Genomic DNA, 16,878 nt, shown 5'->3' with positions numbered 1-16,878 from the left:
AGATCATACTGAAATGAAATGATTTCTTTAATTGTAAAACGAAATGCATGAAAGCCAATAATAATTATTGTAAATGACATATACACATATAACTCCAGTACTCAAAGTAAAGCTTTTGGGAGTTTAACAAGCTATTGCACATTTGTTTAAAATATTTAAGTCTGGTTTATTCAGAAAATTTCTTTTTATACCCGATTCATGGATATCATAGAATAAATTTTATAATTTTTAAATAGCATAGTCAGTTCATGTATTTTTCTGTTTAATTTATATCTAGAACAAAATAAATGAACAACTAAAATCTATTGTATTTATATCGATTAAGTATATTTTAGTTTGATGTATCATTTAATACAAAAATGGAACAGTTTTTGCTAATATTAATTCACATCACATGAGTCTTTATGATGTATAAAATTTCAGAAAACCCTGTGTCAAAAGTTGAAACCTCAATATAATTACATGAACTTATTCTTAAATTTTATCGTCTTATTGGATTATTGAAGTCTGACTTCTCGACATGTATCATGTAAAATAATGGTTAGAACGCTAATCGGATGGTGATTGTTCAATGAGCATTGAGATAAAAAAAATCAGCCCATCGTCTGATGAGCGCTCTGATGATCAAGTCAGTATAGACGTCTTCAAATAGTTTAAGAGTTTAAAGAGTAATAATATTAATGTGTGTTTGTAGGCAATACGAATAGAATTAGGTCTCCCATGTCGTGATGATTTTTAGTTCAAAATAGAATTCTATCTCTATTTTTTTAGATCGATACGAGTATTTTTTTAAATAATTAAGACTTATCCGAATGTGATAATTGATCGGAGAATATTTCTCAAAGCAAACCCCAACGGATTCAGCCTAGACGGACAAACCCTGAAGAATTCGGTCTTCCCGATCATTTGTAGGAGTCGGTACGAGATTGTGTTCGGACCTATAGTCCGGTACCGATCATTTTTTGAATATTTATAAAACTTTAAAGCATTAACTTCAAATATATTTCTAAAATTATGAGTTTAAATTTTGAGTATATTTAAAGATATTTGTTTATTTAATAATTTATTTGATTAATTGCCATAATATAATAAAATTTGATATGTATAAAATTTTCAAATTTTCAAAATGTCGTTTATGAGTCTCTATTAGGACTCCGTCATAATATAACAATCCAATACTCCATGCCGTCTAGTATTACTTATTCAATTAAAATCCCTAACAAGTTGTTAATTTTGTTGTAAACTTTGTGCCTATAAATACACAACACAATTAACTTAGACAGCAAGTTGACAAACTATTTAACTTGGAATTGAATTAACAAATGCCAGTCCAAAATATTCTCTCACAAATGCCACCAGGCTACAAATTCTTGCCTACTGATGAAGAATTAATAACTCATTATTTGATGAACAAAGTTTCGGATTACGAGTCTCTTCCTCCTCATGATTTCGAAGATATTGACGACGATGAGCTCCATAGCAAACCTCCCAGTAATCTTGGTACGTAATTTTATTTTTATCTCGATTTCTTGTCGTTTAAGTTATTTTCAAAATGCATACTGCTGCCCGACTCTCCTAGGGCAGATTTCGTGCAGGTTTGCGAAAGCTGTGTGAGAGGGCATGGGCACGCACAGAGGTAATGTTCATCGTAGCATGGGCATTAGGTTTCTAGGTTTCAAATTTTGGTTTAGTGAGGAATTTGCTAAGTACCAAAGTACTGTAAGTTTTGTTAGGTTTTGAAAAACGAACTTTGAATTATTTTTAGAATTTTTCTAACGCATCGTTTGGATTGAATTTTTTTTTATTTGTAAATTTTCTGTTTAGGTTGAATATCAAAATCATAGATTTATATGATTATTTTGGGCATAATTAAATTTTAAATGAAGAATTTGAATGATACAAATTTTCACAATTTATGGATCCACAATAACAGCTTTTTCCATTTTCCCAATCAAATGGTGACATTCATAGACCGTTAAAATTCTTCATAATCAATAGTAACTTTTTCCTACCAAACGGTGAAATCTACGAATCTGATGAAAAATGTTTCTTTAAAATTCTTCAATTTAAAATTTTAAATAATATCTAAGTCTCGAATACATACAAGTGAAAAAGAATTTCTAGATTTCTAAATACTCAAAAGTTTTTCTTTTCGATGCAACATATTTGTCGTCTCAATATACAACATATCTCTCATACATAACAAGAATGGAATTTGTTTTAAGTTCTAGGTCTCGGAATAATATGATATTTGCTTTTTTCATCTCGAATTCTCGAGAATAGAATGGCTATTACATTTAGAATAACTGTTTCTTTTCTTATTTGGTTTTTCGGTATTTGGAATTATGGAAAGTAAGAAACATCAAAGTGTTCAATGTCCTTTATGGTTATTCTGATTCGTTGGCTTACTCAAGTACTTGTAAGGCGGTTTTGTTCAATGCTTCGTTAAATCAGCATTTTACTTATTCCAAAACTAATTTATTTAGATGTTTAGATTACCATATTTTTTGATTGATCCGTCTTTTGGTGTTTTGCCTTCCACCTTTTGTGATTTTGTTTTATAAATCACCATTTATCTAAAAAAACTATTACTTATTTTGGTTTTTGGAATTATATCTTTATGGAATTGCTAATCATGAATTAATAGAAAAAATATCCCTCTCAAAAGCTAACAAATATCTATTTTATTCCATAATTCAAACATAACTTAAATATAAAATATTATGGCATCTATTGTAGTATCTAGCTACAACAAATATGTGACTTTGTGATTGAAATTCAAGTAATCGAATCTTGACGTACTAAATTCTATATTAAAAAAATCAAAATTATTTAGTTTTATAATAATTTCACGATCTTTGTGTAATTTCAGTGACATATTCATGTGGAGAAAGAGAATGGTACTTTTTTATTCATGAAGGCGAAGAGTTTGTAAAAAGATCATCAAATAGAATTGTTGGAGATGGATTAGGGTTTTGGAGAGCAAATGGTCAAGAACAACCAGTTTTTAATTCTGATGGAAATGTTTTTGCCTTCAAAACCCAATTCACTTATTTCTCAGGAAGTTCTCAAAAAAATGCCACCAAAACTCATTGGAGAATGGAGAAATATCGATTGCCTAATGATCAGTGTCACTTGGAAGATTGCTACTGCAAGGTGATTAATTCAAGGATAATTATACGGTTATGCCACGTCATTCGTGCAACAAACCAATAAGACGTTAACTATGTGTATATATTTAATAATAAAAAAAATAAATTATAATTAAAGATATCCTATCGCAAATGTTCATTAGTTTGTAGTAAAAATGACGTGACACGACCAACGTTGCATCAGATAAATTCAAACAATTGTACTATAACTGTATACTAATCATGATTGATGGATTGATCATAATAATATATAATAAAACAACTTAATTCATTGTTTAAAAAACAAACTTAAAATTAAGTAATCATGCCCATCCAATTGATAAGTTTTGATTTTTTTTATTAGAAAGATATTTATTTATGATTAATTACTTTATTTTTCGTATATAGTTTTGCTGATATTTTACAAATGAAAATTGTGTGCAGGGAAAAGAGTGGGTACTAGGAAGACTTAAAAGAGGAATGAGCTACAAGAACTATTTTTAGTTTTTTTTTCTTTTTCTGAAACACTTTTGTTCGTTTTTTTCATTCGTTTAGATTCACAGGCACCGACGTTGTTATTATTCATTATTATTAATAATAGAGTTATATTTGATTTTATACTGAAATTAATTAGTTGACATAGTCAGGAATCTAAATCTGGTGAGGGAAATTTTAGATATTTGATAAACCATATTCAATCAATTATCCAATTGGAAATCCATATCAATCTCTAAATTTAGAGTTTAGCTATTTATATAAATAAAAATACAAACTAAAATATAAGATAAAAAAATAAAATATAAATATGGATAATACCCAGAATAGTCACTTTTAAATAATAAACTTTATTAATAATAATAATTTTCAACTTTTTTCAAGATTAATAATAATTTAAAAAGCTAGAAATTGAGAAAAGTAGGTAAAAATTATAGATATAGGCTAACAAAATATAAATATGGATAATACCCAGAATAGTCACTTTTAAATAATAAACTTTATTAATAATAATAATAATTTTCAACTTTTTTCAAGATTAATAATAATTTAAAAAGCTAGAAATTGAGAAAAGTAGGTAAAAATTATAGATATAGGCTAACTCCTAATTTTTGTTTTTACAAAAAGATATTTATAGAGGCATCTCAAAAGGAAAAAAAAACTCTTCAAACCCTAGTCTAATTAGAAGTAGTACAAACAAGTCTCTGCTGGACCCAATTACCCCTATACATAAAAACAGGTCCGGTTCGATCAAAACATGCTTGGTTCGATCAAATCAGGCATGTGAATTACTGCCTTACTTGGAGGCAGTTGGTTCGATCGAACTGGTCATAGTTCGATGTAACATGACCTGTTTCTTTTCCTTTATCTTATATAGAACAAAGGTTAATGCGCCCCCTGAACTTGTGACACGGGATCATCTAATTCAATATATACTTTTTTGAGCAATTAATCCCAAAACTCTTCATTATTGGTCAACTAACTTTAAAACTCCCCAAAATCAATTTTTTAGGAGAGCTATAACAATCAATTAAAATAATTATTACTGAATATGAACATCCAATACAAATGAATCTGCGACTATATATAATGTATTAATCAATAATCAAAATATAGTAAAACTCATCAAATGTGAATTCATCATGTTATATAACCAAAGTTAATCGATAAACTTATAACAGTTGTGATTAACAGTTTCACAACCCACATCAAGAAAAAGAAATAAAAATAAGGAAATCTATCAAAATTATAATGTGCTTACAAGAGATCTGGAAATTACATAAAAGTTATTGTGAACCTTTTCCTTTATTTTATATATATTAAATTTATTTTTTATTTTATAGAATATTCTCTTTATTTTAGAGATTACATATTTTTCATATAAATAAAAGAAATAACCTAATGCTTCATTTGATCAACAAGGCTCAAAAGATTTTTGTAAGAAGTACCACCTTCACCAACACTCTTTGTAGCCATTTCTTTAAGTTTTAGAGAATTGATTTTTATATCATTATCAGATACCAATTTCTCTATCTTGCTCTTAATCTCATGCCTAGTTACAATCCCATTTTCATTTGTGTTCACTTCTAAACCAACTTTCCAAGTTTCACAAATATAATTCTTGTAATGGATATGTTCCCCTACGTAAGGCCAGCATAAAAATGGCACCCCCATGCTCACACCTTCTATAACCGAGTTCCATCCGCAATGCGAAAAGAAACACGCAATCGAAGGATGAGCCAATACCTTCTCCTGAGGTACCCATTTAACTATTTTCCCATAATTTTGAACTCTCTCCAAAATGTTACTATCGTGAAGTTTTTCATTCGATCCATTATCGGTTGTGAAATCTGATCTAACAACCCATAAAAATGGGCGGCCTATGATTTCGAAAGCATGTACCAGTTCATTAAATTGGTGCTGATTGCAAACTGTTGTGCTTCCGAATGCAGCATAGATGACCGATCCATTTGGTTGTTGATCGAGCCAGCTTAAGCAAGTTGAATCCTCTGACCATAAGTTTCCCGCGATAGGTCCCGAATGAGAATTTTCTAGCAGTGGACCGACGGGTAAGATCTTTGGAACCAAGTGATAGGCTGATGGTTCGAGTTCATAAAAGGAATTCACAATTATGGAATCAGAATTTCTAACATTTTCTGCAAGATTTTTGACGAAACTATTGTATATAAATTTTTGAACTTCTAAATCGCCTTTGCAGCTCCATGAGAGTTCATTTATATTCCAAGAAGGCATTTCTTTAGATAGAGAAACCGTCTCTTCTCGGATTGGAAGCCCTGCGACGAATTCCAAGTATTTTATCAAATAAAAATGAGGAATTAATAGATATATCCAATTCACTATACATACACTATGAATTAAATGATATCATTGAAAAGTTTATAATGGTACATAATTAAATGAGCTAAATTAAGAATTTTCAATATTAATACCATGAATATCTATGATTCCAGCCTCAATAAGCTTAGGAGCATGCAGTCCCAGTGCCAAAGTTCCGATTCCAAAAGGTGCAAATGCGGCAGTTTTGATACACATCTTCTTGGCTACTTCTAGTGCCCACCCATTTGTTATATCAGCAATCACATACGACACTTGCGCTTCATTGTTCTCCTATAGGGGTCAGGCCAGAATTTGTTTTAAAATAAGTGAAATAAGTCTAGTCCATCTTTTTTCGATCTTCATCAAATACACTCACGGCTTATTTGAAGCTGATATGATAGAATGTTGCATACACCAAGTGGGTTATATATTTTACATATAAACATACAATATTGCGGCACGTCTACTCCATACAAGTCATGTATATATATATATATATATATATATATATATATATAAAAAAAAGATAAAAAAGATGATGGATCAAATTAAAAATATTTAGAAGATAGTAATATATTTTGGGGGTGTTTGGTTCAACTTTTTGGAGAAGTTTCTAACTTTTACTTTTCAAAAACCTCCATCAAAATGTTTGGTGAGAATTTTCTAGAGCTTTTCAGAGCTTTTTTAACCTCCAACAATTGTTGTTTGAAAAGCTCCATTTTGGAGGTTTTTACCAACAGCTGATAGCTGTTTAAGTATTTTTAGTTATTTAGACAAAATTATCCCTATTAGAATATATTATTTTTTTAATATATAAAATTATTTAAATTATTTTTAAATACTCTAACCATTTATAAATTATAAAAAATTATTTTATTTATATTAAAGCAACTATAATTTAATTTTTTTTAAAATATTATTAAATAAATTTAAATTAAATACTGCTGCTTATAAAAAAAATAATTATTAATATTTTCATTAAATAATATGTGATATAATATATTTATAATTTAATAAACAAAAATAAAAGTTATGCCCTTTACGATCATTTTGTATATAAACAGCTACAGCTAATTAAATCTCACCAAACACTTATAGTATATCAGCTATCAGCTACCAGACAACAGCTAACAACAGCAACAGCTAACAGCCACCCGTTACAAGAAACAGTTGAACCAAACAAGCACTTAGTAAATGAAACATATTTGCGGAAAAATATGTTAATTTAACCTAATATACGTAATTAGTATTAATTAATATGAGCTTGTTTTAGAGTTATTTTGAACTTATTGTGTTAAGTTTACTGTTGGAAGAAAGTGATAGTAATTCATCTTAAAGTGAAAGGTGAACAAAATAAACTCTACTTCCAAAAGACGAAGTAAATATAGATAATCTTATTAAATATAACATAGAGTTATTTGTATATAAAAGGCTTAATTCCTTAAAAAAACTCCACCTTATATTTTTTCTTCATTTATACCCTGATCTTGTAAAAACACCATTTGTACCCAATTTTGAGTTTTTATGTTTCATCTCTATCCAAAAACATCAAATTGTACTTTTTTCATTTGGAAAAGAGTTTAAAACATACTTTTTTCTATTTTAAAGTATACAAATAAATCCTTAAACTTAAAAAATAATCAAATACATCCAAATAATTAATTAATTTTTTTAATTTGATAAAATAATAAAAAAATTAAAAAAATTATTATTATTTTTAATTTTTTTTTCGGAAATATTTTTAAAAAAATTAAAAAAAAAATCAAAATATTTTTTAAAAAAATTATTAAAAAGATGGTATTTTTGTACTATTAATAACATTAATATCTAATTCGTATATAAGTTAAAAATAAAGGATTGTTTTAAACTTTTTTTTTCAAATGAAAAGAGTACAATTTAATGCTTTTGGGTAGAGATGAAACATAAAAACTCAAAATTGGGTACAAATGGTGTTTTTACAAGGTCAGGGTATAAACGAGAAAAAAATGCAAGGTGGGATTTTTTTAAGAAATTAAGCCTATATAAAATACCATCTTTAGCGTTTTTGAGGTAATAGACACTGGGGATACACAGACTAGCTATCATGATGTATCAATTTAATGACCAAATTTTAGTATTTTTTTATTTTTGATTATTAAATTTCAATATTTTTTCAATTTGATAACTAATTTTTTTTTTCAATTTAATTACTAAAATTTAACTATCAGCCGAACTTTACTTCTTCTTTTTTCATAATTTAGCAAAATAACTAATTATTGAAATCATGTATAAATGATAATTTTCATGAAAATACAAATAAAAAATAATTCTCAAGTGGTAAAATCTGGCTGATACGTCATCATTTTGGCCTAAAAATCTCTGTTGAAATAATTTTAACGTTTAGTAATCAAAATAAAAAAACAATTAAAGTGCAGTCACCAAAATGAAATATAACATAGTTTGGATACCCCAAATATCTATCACCCGCATTTTATTTTGCGATTTAAGTATATTATTTAAAATTTGGAATAAAAAAGCTCAACCTTTTATTTTTGGGCTGTTTACGTACCTAAGAAAATGAAAATAATTATTTTTTACCTCAACACTGAAAAGTTTTAAAAAATACTCCATATTTTTTTCAGATTTATATTTTTACTCTCGGTTTTAAAATAATTATGATTTTACTCTATTATCGTGTAGGTATCATAACATTATCATAATTTTTCAGTAATGTTTTTTTCATGTATATATCATATTATTATCATAACCTTATTATTTTATTATTATAAAATCTTATCATACTATTATCATAACATTATGTATCTATTATCATAACTATATCCTCCTATTATCATTTCCGTATCATACTATTGTCGTAATTTTATCATAATCGTATAATATTATGATATTGATATGATAATGTTATCAATACCGATATGATAATATAATGATACCGATATGATAATCAAGTTTTGTATCTATACAAAAATCGTTTTTTTCCTGCAGTGTTATGATACGGATATGATAATACAATGATACTCATATAATAATTAAACGCTAACTTTTTGCAATAATTGTTTTTTTCTACAGTGTTATGATATCAATATGATAATGCAATGATACTTATATGATAATTTGATGCTGTTTTTTGTTGCAGAAAATAGCTTTTCTCTACAGTGGTACGATATTGATATGATAACACAGTAATACTCATATGATAATCTGATGCTATTTTTTTTTGCAGAAAATCATTTTTTCATCATAAATTTATTATTATGTAAATTTTTAGATTTGGAACTGGAAAAATTCAAGAGCAATTTATTTAGATCTGAAAGTTAAAATAACTAGTAATAATCACCATAAATTAAAGAAAAAAAATTCAAAAATCAAATATGAAAAAACGGCTGAACGACGGCGGAGTGATAAAAGAATGACGAAGATGAAGAAAACGAAAATGAAGAAGGAAAAAAATAAAGAAGAAGAACAAAAATAGAAAAGGAAAGAAGAAACAAAAAAAAGAAAAAAAAAAGAAATGAGAGAGAGAGAGAAATGACAAGTGGTTGAGAGTAAAAAAATATATAATTATAATATGAACAAGTTTTAGAATAGAAAAATAAAAAATAAAAAAGGTGAATTATTTTATTTATCTTTTTTTCGTTAAAGTAGATAATCAGATTATTTTTAAAAATGTAATATTTATTCTTATTTTCTCTTTATTTTTAGTATAAAATCCAAACTTTTCATATTTTTTGGCAGTTTATAGTCCAAATGCCTTATCCGATGTTATTTAATTCAAAATGGTCAAAATAATATCGTTTTTTTTGGGGGGAAAACGTCTAAAACAATATTGGACTATAAATTTTAAAAAGATTGAAATGTGAAGTGTCACATTTTTTAAATAACATATTTAAATTGTCAAAAAAGCGCAAAATATGAATTTCTTGAACTCATAACCGCAGAATATATATTTTAAAAAAGTTTACGAAGCGGTCAAGTGACCACTATATTTATCTATATGGTTTCGTCACCTGATTAATGTTTTGGATCAGATTTTGGAGATGAACCCGCATATACTTAGGTCCATCCTCCATTAATTTCGACATGTCTTGCTCACCACCACCAGGCTCCAATATATCAGGAATGGCAGCTAAATTTATAGGACACTGGTCCTTCATTTCTTGAGACATTGCAGACGTAATTTGCATGTGTATGGACTGTGTGTTAACAAAGGTGACCTTGATGCCGTGGCTTGCAAGCTTGTATGCCAACTTCATCAGAGGACCAACATGACCCTGTAATGCTAAAGGTACAAGTATCGCATGTGGTTTGCTACGACAATCCATATTATAAACCTAATCAGAATATTACAGATTATAATTGTTGAATGAATTGAGAATGCAAATTGTTCCATATTTATATACTGATAGGACATGCATGCATGCATTAAAAATTTGAGGGAGGTCCTTTAATAGGATATTTATATGTATTTATTATTGAAACCCACTTGTTTAGTATAGTGGATTGCATAAACTTTCAACTAGAAATAAATAACTAAATAAAGCTTTAGGAGTTCATTTATTTAATTTAGTCAGCAAAGCAGGAAAATTTATGCACAAAGGGTAAACGCGCCCTCTAAACTTGTGTCATAGGGTTATCTAACCCATTTTAGATTTTTTTGAGCAACTAACCCCAAAACTCTTCATTTTCGTGTCAAGTAACCCCATAATTGCATTTTCAAAACGCGTAAAATACAAATCGGAGGTGAGAGATGCAAAAAAATAATTAGATACTTCCCTAATTGTTGCGATATAATTATCCTAAATCTGTTTTTTAAAATAAAAATATAAATTGTGGGGTTATTTGACCCAAAAATGAAGAGTTTTGCGGTTGATTGTTTAAAAAAGTATAAATTGGGCTAGATGACCCCGTGTCACAAGTTTAGGGGGCGCGTTGACCTTTTATTCGAAAATTTATAGTTGTAAAATTAGACGCAATCGAATTAAATACAAATTTATCAAAAAACTATAAGCAAAGAATAAAATAGAGAAATGAAAAAAATATAGAATTTTTGATGAATCCGTCAGGTTATAGCCATAGTTCACTTTAAGACATTTTAAATTTGGAACAATATGGAATGTGACATAGTCAAAAGGTGTAAGGTGTGTTCTGTTTATGCATGTGATATGGACAAAAGGGGAACATAACTGATGGAGTCTGCCTTCTGAACCGGTGAATAAACCTGCAAAACAGGGTAGAAGCTAACCGGACGGTGGTTGTCCGATTAACTCTCCGATGTTAAAGTCAGTTTAGAGCTTTGAGCAACGTTTTGAGTATATGAATGTAATTGTCATTCTAGGCATACCTCGTGCTCTTTTTATAGTAGTCGAATATACCTAGTAGAGTTGTATTAGGCAGGTGAATTCCTACTTTGTAGGGATTCAGCAATATCGTAGAGATTCTCCTGATTTGTCGGGATCTACCTTAATCTGATAAGAGTCCTATTTAGGAACGTCTTCCTAAATAGTCTTATCTTCCTAAAGTAGAGCTTATCCTTACATATGTAGTGTTTGTGTCCGAATAGGACAATATTTCCATACTTAGTTGATTACCCGAATCCCGGACCCGACGCGCTGTCGGCGGATCATGTGGGATTCGGTCTTTATGTCGCCGAATCTTAAGAGATTCGGCGTCTCCTTCATATCTTCGGATCTTCAGGGGGAGTCTGGTATCACCTGGGAGTGGATCTCCTGTAACTCGGCTCCATTTTACTTACAATAGGATTTGGTATCCATCATTAGCCCCCCCGCAAGTGAGCTGAAGTAGTTTGGCATTTATGCCTTAGTAGATTTTAGCTCTTTTGGAGCTGAGTTCTCTCATACGGGCGAGTCGTTTTGTGTTCCGGGCGAGTCGTTTCATATGTTTGTGGGTGACGTTTCTTCTTTAGTAAGATTCTGTGTTGCCACGTGTCGGCATTTAGTGATTCAACGGTTAATGATTCAAAAACTCTTTGTATTTAATCTCTTTGCATTTCTTCTTTTCCCTCTTACTTGCTTTTCAAATTTATTCTTATTTCTTGCAGCTATTTCTTCTTCGTTCTTTGTTTGATTATTTGGTTCTTCGTGACTTGTTTCTTCCAGATTTTTCAGGTATGTTCTCTTTTGTCGCTTGGATGTTAATATGGTTTTCTTCTTTGTATATGTTCTCCATGATTTATATTCTGGAAATTCTCTTTCTGTACTTGGTGTTCTTCGACGTGTTCTTCAACGTGTTCTTCAATATATTTCTTGTTTGATCTTTATTCTATATTTATGTTTGTGATTTCCTGTTCTAGGATGCCTCTTAGTCGAGTGGAAGATGCATGCGCTGCTATGGCTGGTGCCGATATGGCTGCTTCTGATTCTCCAGGATCTTCCTGTAGGGCGGTTCTCTTCGAAGAGCAATTTGCTGCTGGTCTTAGGTTTCCTTTAGATTCATTTTTAGTAGAAGTGTGTAGGGATTTAAAGGTTGCTCTGGGACAACTTTATCCTGGTACGATTAAAGTAGTGCTCGCCTTTTCGGAGGCGTGTAGGCTCCGGGGTTGTGCCCCTTCTCTCAACGTGTTGTATCATTTTGTAGACTTTAGGAAGTGCGATGGTTGCTTCGTTTTCGCCCTTGGCAGAGAAGGGCGATCTCGTATTTATCTTCCTTGCCTAACCAGTCGGTGGCGAAGGCGTTTCTTTATTGTTTATCATAAATTTGTTTTTCTTCATTTTTCGGATGGTTTTTCTTCTCACCAAGTTCGGAGTTGTCTGTCTCCTTTAAGTTTATCCGAGTCGAAACTTGCTTTCGACATATCTTCCTGTGGTGTTGTATCGCGTCCCATTCTAGATGTCTTGGTCAATAGTCATCTTCGGCGTCGATGGTTTCCTTTGGAGGATCCTCCTCGGGGCTTGGCGGATCTTTGCTACTCTTTTGTTCAAGGTATATTAATTTGCTTAAGTTCTTTTTGATGTTTCTTTTGTAGGATGTCTTCTTCTTCTGACGATTTCCTTTCCGGGTTTCAAGTAGATTTGGACGTTCCGATGGGTGGTCCTGACGTTCCTATCGCCAACATTATTCCTGGCGACATTGACGTGGATGTGGCTCCTGTTGATATTCCCATAGCTCCCGTCGAGATAGCGTTGCCTGCGGGTGGTGAGTTTATTGTTGTAGATGATGATGATGACTTGGCTGATCCAGTAGGTGACGAGGCGGTTCCGTCGCTACTTCCCCCTCTAGCATCATTTACCGTCTCGGGGGGAGTTGGGGGTGTGACTTCAGAGGGCCTGGTTGTTGCTGATTCGGGAGAGATTTCTCTGGGTCGAGACTCGGATTCTCCGTCTAGGAAAAGACGTCGAGTTGGCGATGGTTCTCCATCGAGGGAGAGTTTTCCTGGAAACTCTTCTTCTGCTCCAGATTTGGTGCAGTGGGTCGAAGGTCAGGATCCTGCTAGTTTGCTGAATCCTAGAGTGCTAGCGGAATATATCCGAACTTTGGCGATTCCTGATGATGTCACGTGGTTTTGTGGTAGGCCGGGTCAGGAGCTTTCCGATCTGGCTTGCTTTCATGGTTTCTCTGTAAGTGCTTTCTTTCTTGAATATAATATGTTTTTCGTATTTAGTTGTTTCCTTATTTGTTTGTTTCTGGTGTTTGTAGGCTCTTCAATCTGTTCTGGTATTGAACGACCGCCGACAGTGTGCCGAGGAGGAGGTTGAGCGTCTGTCTTCTCTTTTGGCGGCTTCCGAGTCTGAAAGGGCAAAATTGAAGGCCTCTTTGAAAGAGCATGATTCCCTTCTGGCGCAGCTTAAGGCGCAGGATGCGATTAATGATCGCCAAGTGAAAGTGATCGAGAAGAAGACCGATGACTTGACTCAAGAGATTGAGGAGCTTATTCGAATCAATTCCCTTGTCGGTGGGGAGAGGGACAGTCTAAGATCGGAGGTTGAAGGTCTTCACATCCGTTTGCTAGATACCAAAGCTTTTTACTCTGCTTTGATAAGCGAGTATCGCCTTGCGATTGGGAGGAAGCTTCTAGAGCAGAATCCTCATATTGATCTTTCTGGGGTTAACGGGTTGGATCCCCAGGCCATCGCTCGTGACCTTCTTGTCAAGATGTCTAAAGACCGTGTCTAGTAGTTTTTTTCTTTTGATTGTATTTGCTAATGTACTAATTTTGCTTTTTGTAATTCTCAATTTATGAATATATTTTCTTCGTGTTTCTTCGAAATGCGCTTTCGTCTTATATCAATTTTATGTACTTGTCTTGCCTCGAAGGTTATTCTAAACCCTGTTCTTGGCGTTGCTTTTATAGAGTTAATCTAAACTCTTTTTTGTTTTTGTTTCGAGTTAATCTAAACTCTTTTTTGACGATTTGCCTTTTCTGAGTTAATTTAAACTCATTTTTTAGCCTTTTGTGGCGATTTGCCTAGTTTGGCGATTTTGCCTTGAGTTAATTTAAACTTGTTTTCTTGGCTCTTAGCCTTTTGTGGCGATTTGCCTAGTTCGGCGATTTTGCCTTGAGTTAATTTAAACTCGTTTTCTTGGCTTTTAGCCTTTCTTGAATTTGATCTTTAATTTATTTTTTCTTCTTTCATCTTTGATTTAATCATTCGTGGCTGTTCTTGATTTTTATTTCTTTATTGGTTCGTCTGGCTAATCAAATGGTAGCAAAATTGAACTTTTATTGATAAGAAGATGGCATACAAAATATTAAAGATAGATTTGACGCCATCTGGTAAGACGTAAAGTCGTTACCGATGATGGGTCGTTTTCCGTTCCTATTCTTCCTTCTTTTCGGTCTTGTTTTCTTGGAGATCCACCACTGACTCGTCATAGCACTTCTTGGCTATTCCTTGGTCTCCTCTCAGCGTCACTACTCCCTTTTCGGTTGGTACTTTCATCGCCAACGCTCTTATGCTGGTTACTGCTGCCGAATCATGGAGGAAAGGCCTTCCTAGGATGGCATTGTATGTCAGTTCCATGTCCACTATGTTAAATAGTGACATGATTTTCTTGTTTATTCCTCTTTCTGGGCCGATTATTACTTCCAAGGTGACTGCTCCCAGCGGAGTGATGGAGGGGCCACCGAGTCCTGATAGCGGAATTGGGACTCGGCGTAGCCTTGACGCCGTTCCTCCCAGCATTTTGTATGCTGCGTTTGTCATGAGGTTTACCGCGCTTCCTTCGTCGATTAGGATTCGCTCCATGTTCCAATTTTCAATGATAGTAGTCACTACCAAAGCATCGTTGTGGGGTGCTTTGACGTGTTCATAGTCTTCTACATCGAAGATCACTGGCGGCATGTGAGTTTCTCGTATGTTCATTACTTCCTTCCTCTGCTTCCTCCTGATCGTGGAGCTGCTATGTCCTCCACCGTTAATCATGTGTATGGTTCCCAGAATTTTGGATGGGCGCTCGTCTTCTTTTTCTTTCGGCTTGTCTTCTCTGTTTCTTTTTTCTCCCTTGTCACTGCTCTTCTCTTTTCGGGCCACAAATTTCCTCAGCTCGCCTGTGTCGATCATTCTTTCGATCTCGACCTTTAAGTCTCTGCAGCTATCCGTTTCATGTCCGTAATCGTCGTGAAATTTGCAGTACTTTCTGGTGTCTCTTACCTCTGCTTTCATCTTTGGTGGCCATACCACGTTTTTGACGTTTTCTTTGATCCACATGAGGACATTAGTTCGGCTGGTGTTTAGCGGAGTGAAGTTATTCTCGTCATCTCTGGGGTCATATCTCGATTCATATCTTGTCTGGGGGGCGAATCGTCTGTTCTCTTCGGGTCTTCCTCTCCTGTCTTCAGGTTTGGACTTGGTTTTTTCTCTGGATCTCTCTTTTGATTCTTTTCCTTTTGCTTCCTTTCCGCGGATCGCCCTTCGCCCTTCGTCTAACTCGAAGTATTTCTGGGCTATGCCCATTAAGTTCGAGAAAGTGGTGGGTTTATTGACTAGCAGCTTGTCCACCAGTTTTCCGAATCGCGTCCCTTCTCGCAATGCTTCTGTCGCCATGTCGACGTTCAGGTTGTCTATCTTCATAGCTTGCTTGTTGAATCGTTCGATGTAGCTTCGCAGGGTTTCTCCTTCTTCTTGGATGCAGGCTCTCAGGATACTGGTAGTGGTTTTAGCTGGGATGTTTGTGAGATATCTATTAAGGAACTCTGTTGAAAGCGAAGCGAAGCTTTTGATCGAGCCTGGTTTTAATTTGTTATACCATCTCTGGGCTGTGCCCGTGAGTGTGGTAGGGAAAACCCTGCAGAGAATGGCGTCAGATACGCTGAGTAGCCCCATGGTCGCTGTGAACCTAGAAGTATAGTCTCGGGGGTTTCCTTCCCCATTGAAGATTGGCAGGATCGGCAGCTTCATGCTGTGCGGGATGGTTTCCTCCATGATCTCGGGCGAGAGGGGTGATCCTTTCAACCTGAGGTCGTCTATATCCAATTCTTCAGATTTTAGTTTTTTGAGTGCTTTGGCGATCTTCTCTTCTAAATCTTCTTCCACCACATATGTGGCCTTGCTTTTTTGGGGTGTCTCTGATGATTCGCCCTCTTCTTCTTGGTGTTTTTTCTTAGTTTGCTCTTTCCCTGCATATCTTTCTTGTCGTTTGCTCCTTGGCGGGGCGTCTTCTTTTTCCTTCTCCCTTCGTTCGTCTCTCTTTGAATTCAGACCGCTCCGGGCGTCCTCCTGGTTGTGCTCATTTCTGGGTGTCTCCGGTGATTCCTCGTTAGATTTGTCTCTGTTCGGACTTTCCTCGTCGCTGGTTCTATTTTCTCGCTGGTTTCTTGCTTCGTTTCTTTCTCTGTTCCCTCTGGTTCGGGCTTCCTTGCTTTTGTTGTTTTCTGCCCTTGTCTCTCGTCGGCCTGGGTTTGCGTTTTCTGTTCTCTCTCTTCTTCTGGGAGTTGTAGGGCTGAAATTTTCCCTTAGGA

General features: G+C 33.4%; 2 protein-coding genes across 2 annotated transcripts; one reads left to right on the top strand and one right to left on the bottom strand.

Moving 5' to 3' along the window:
• Window positions 1-1,295: 1,295 nt before the first annotated feature.
• LOC126675027 (NAC domain-containing protein 72-like) lies at window positions 1,296-3,697 on the top strand. The gene is made up of 3 exons (XM_050369592.2): window positions 1,296-1,500; window positions 2,873-3,156; window positions 3,576-3,697. The coding sequence occupies exons 1-3, from the start codon at window positions 1,323-1,325 to the stop codon at window positions 3,633-3,635; spliced, it is 522 nt and encodes a 173-aa protein (XP_050225549.1). The 5' UTR covers window positions 1,296-1,322; the 3' UTR covers window positions 3,636-3,697.
• A 1,042-nt stretch (window positions 3,698-4,739) lies between these two features.
• LOC126671099 (UDP-glycosyltransferase 83A1-like) lies at window positions 4,740-10,331 on the bottom strand. Its single transcript, XM_050364810.2, has 3 exons — window positions 9,971-10,331; window positions 6,077-6,254; window positions 4,740-5,920 (listed from the first exon to the last, which is right to left on the bottom strand). The coding sequence occupies exons 1-3, from the start codon at window positions 10,283-10,285 to the stop codon at window positions 5,025-5,027; spliced, it is 1,389 nt and encodes a 462-aa protein (XP_050220767.1). The 5' UTR covers window positions 10,286-10,331; the 3' UTR covers window positions 4,740-5,024.
• Between the last annotated feature and the right edge of the window lie 6,547 nt (window positions 10,332-16,878).

The sequence above is a fragment of the Mercurialis annua genome, linkage group LG3, assembly GCF_937616625.2.
Source record: "Mercurialis annua linkage group LG3, ddMerAnnu1.2, whole genome shotgun sequence".
Classification (NCBI taxonomy): domain Eukaryota; kingdom Viridiplantae; phylum Streptophyta; class Magnoliopsida; order Malpighiales; family Euphorbiaceae; genus Mercurialis; species Mercurialis annua.
This window is presented reverse-complemented; position numbering and strand designations above follow the sequence as displayed.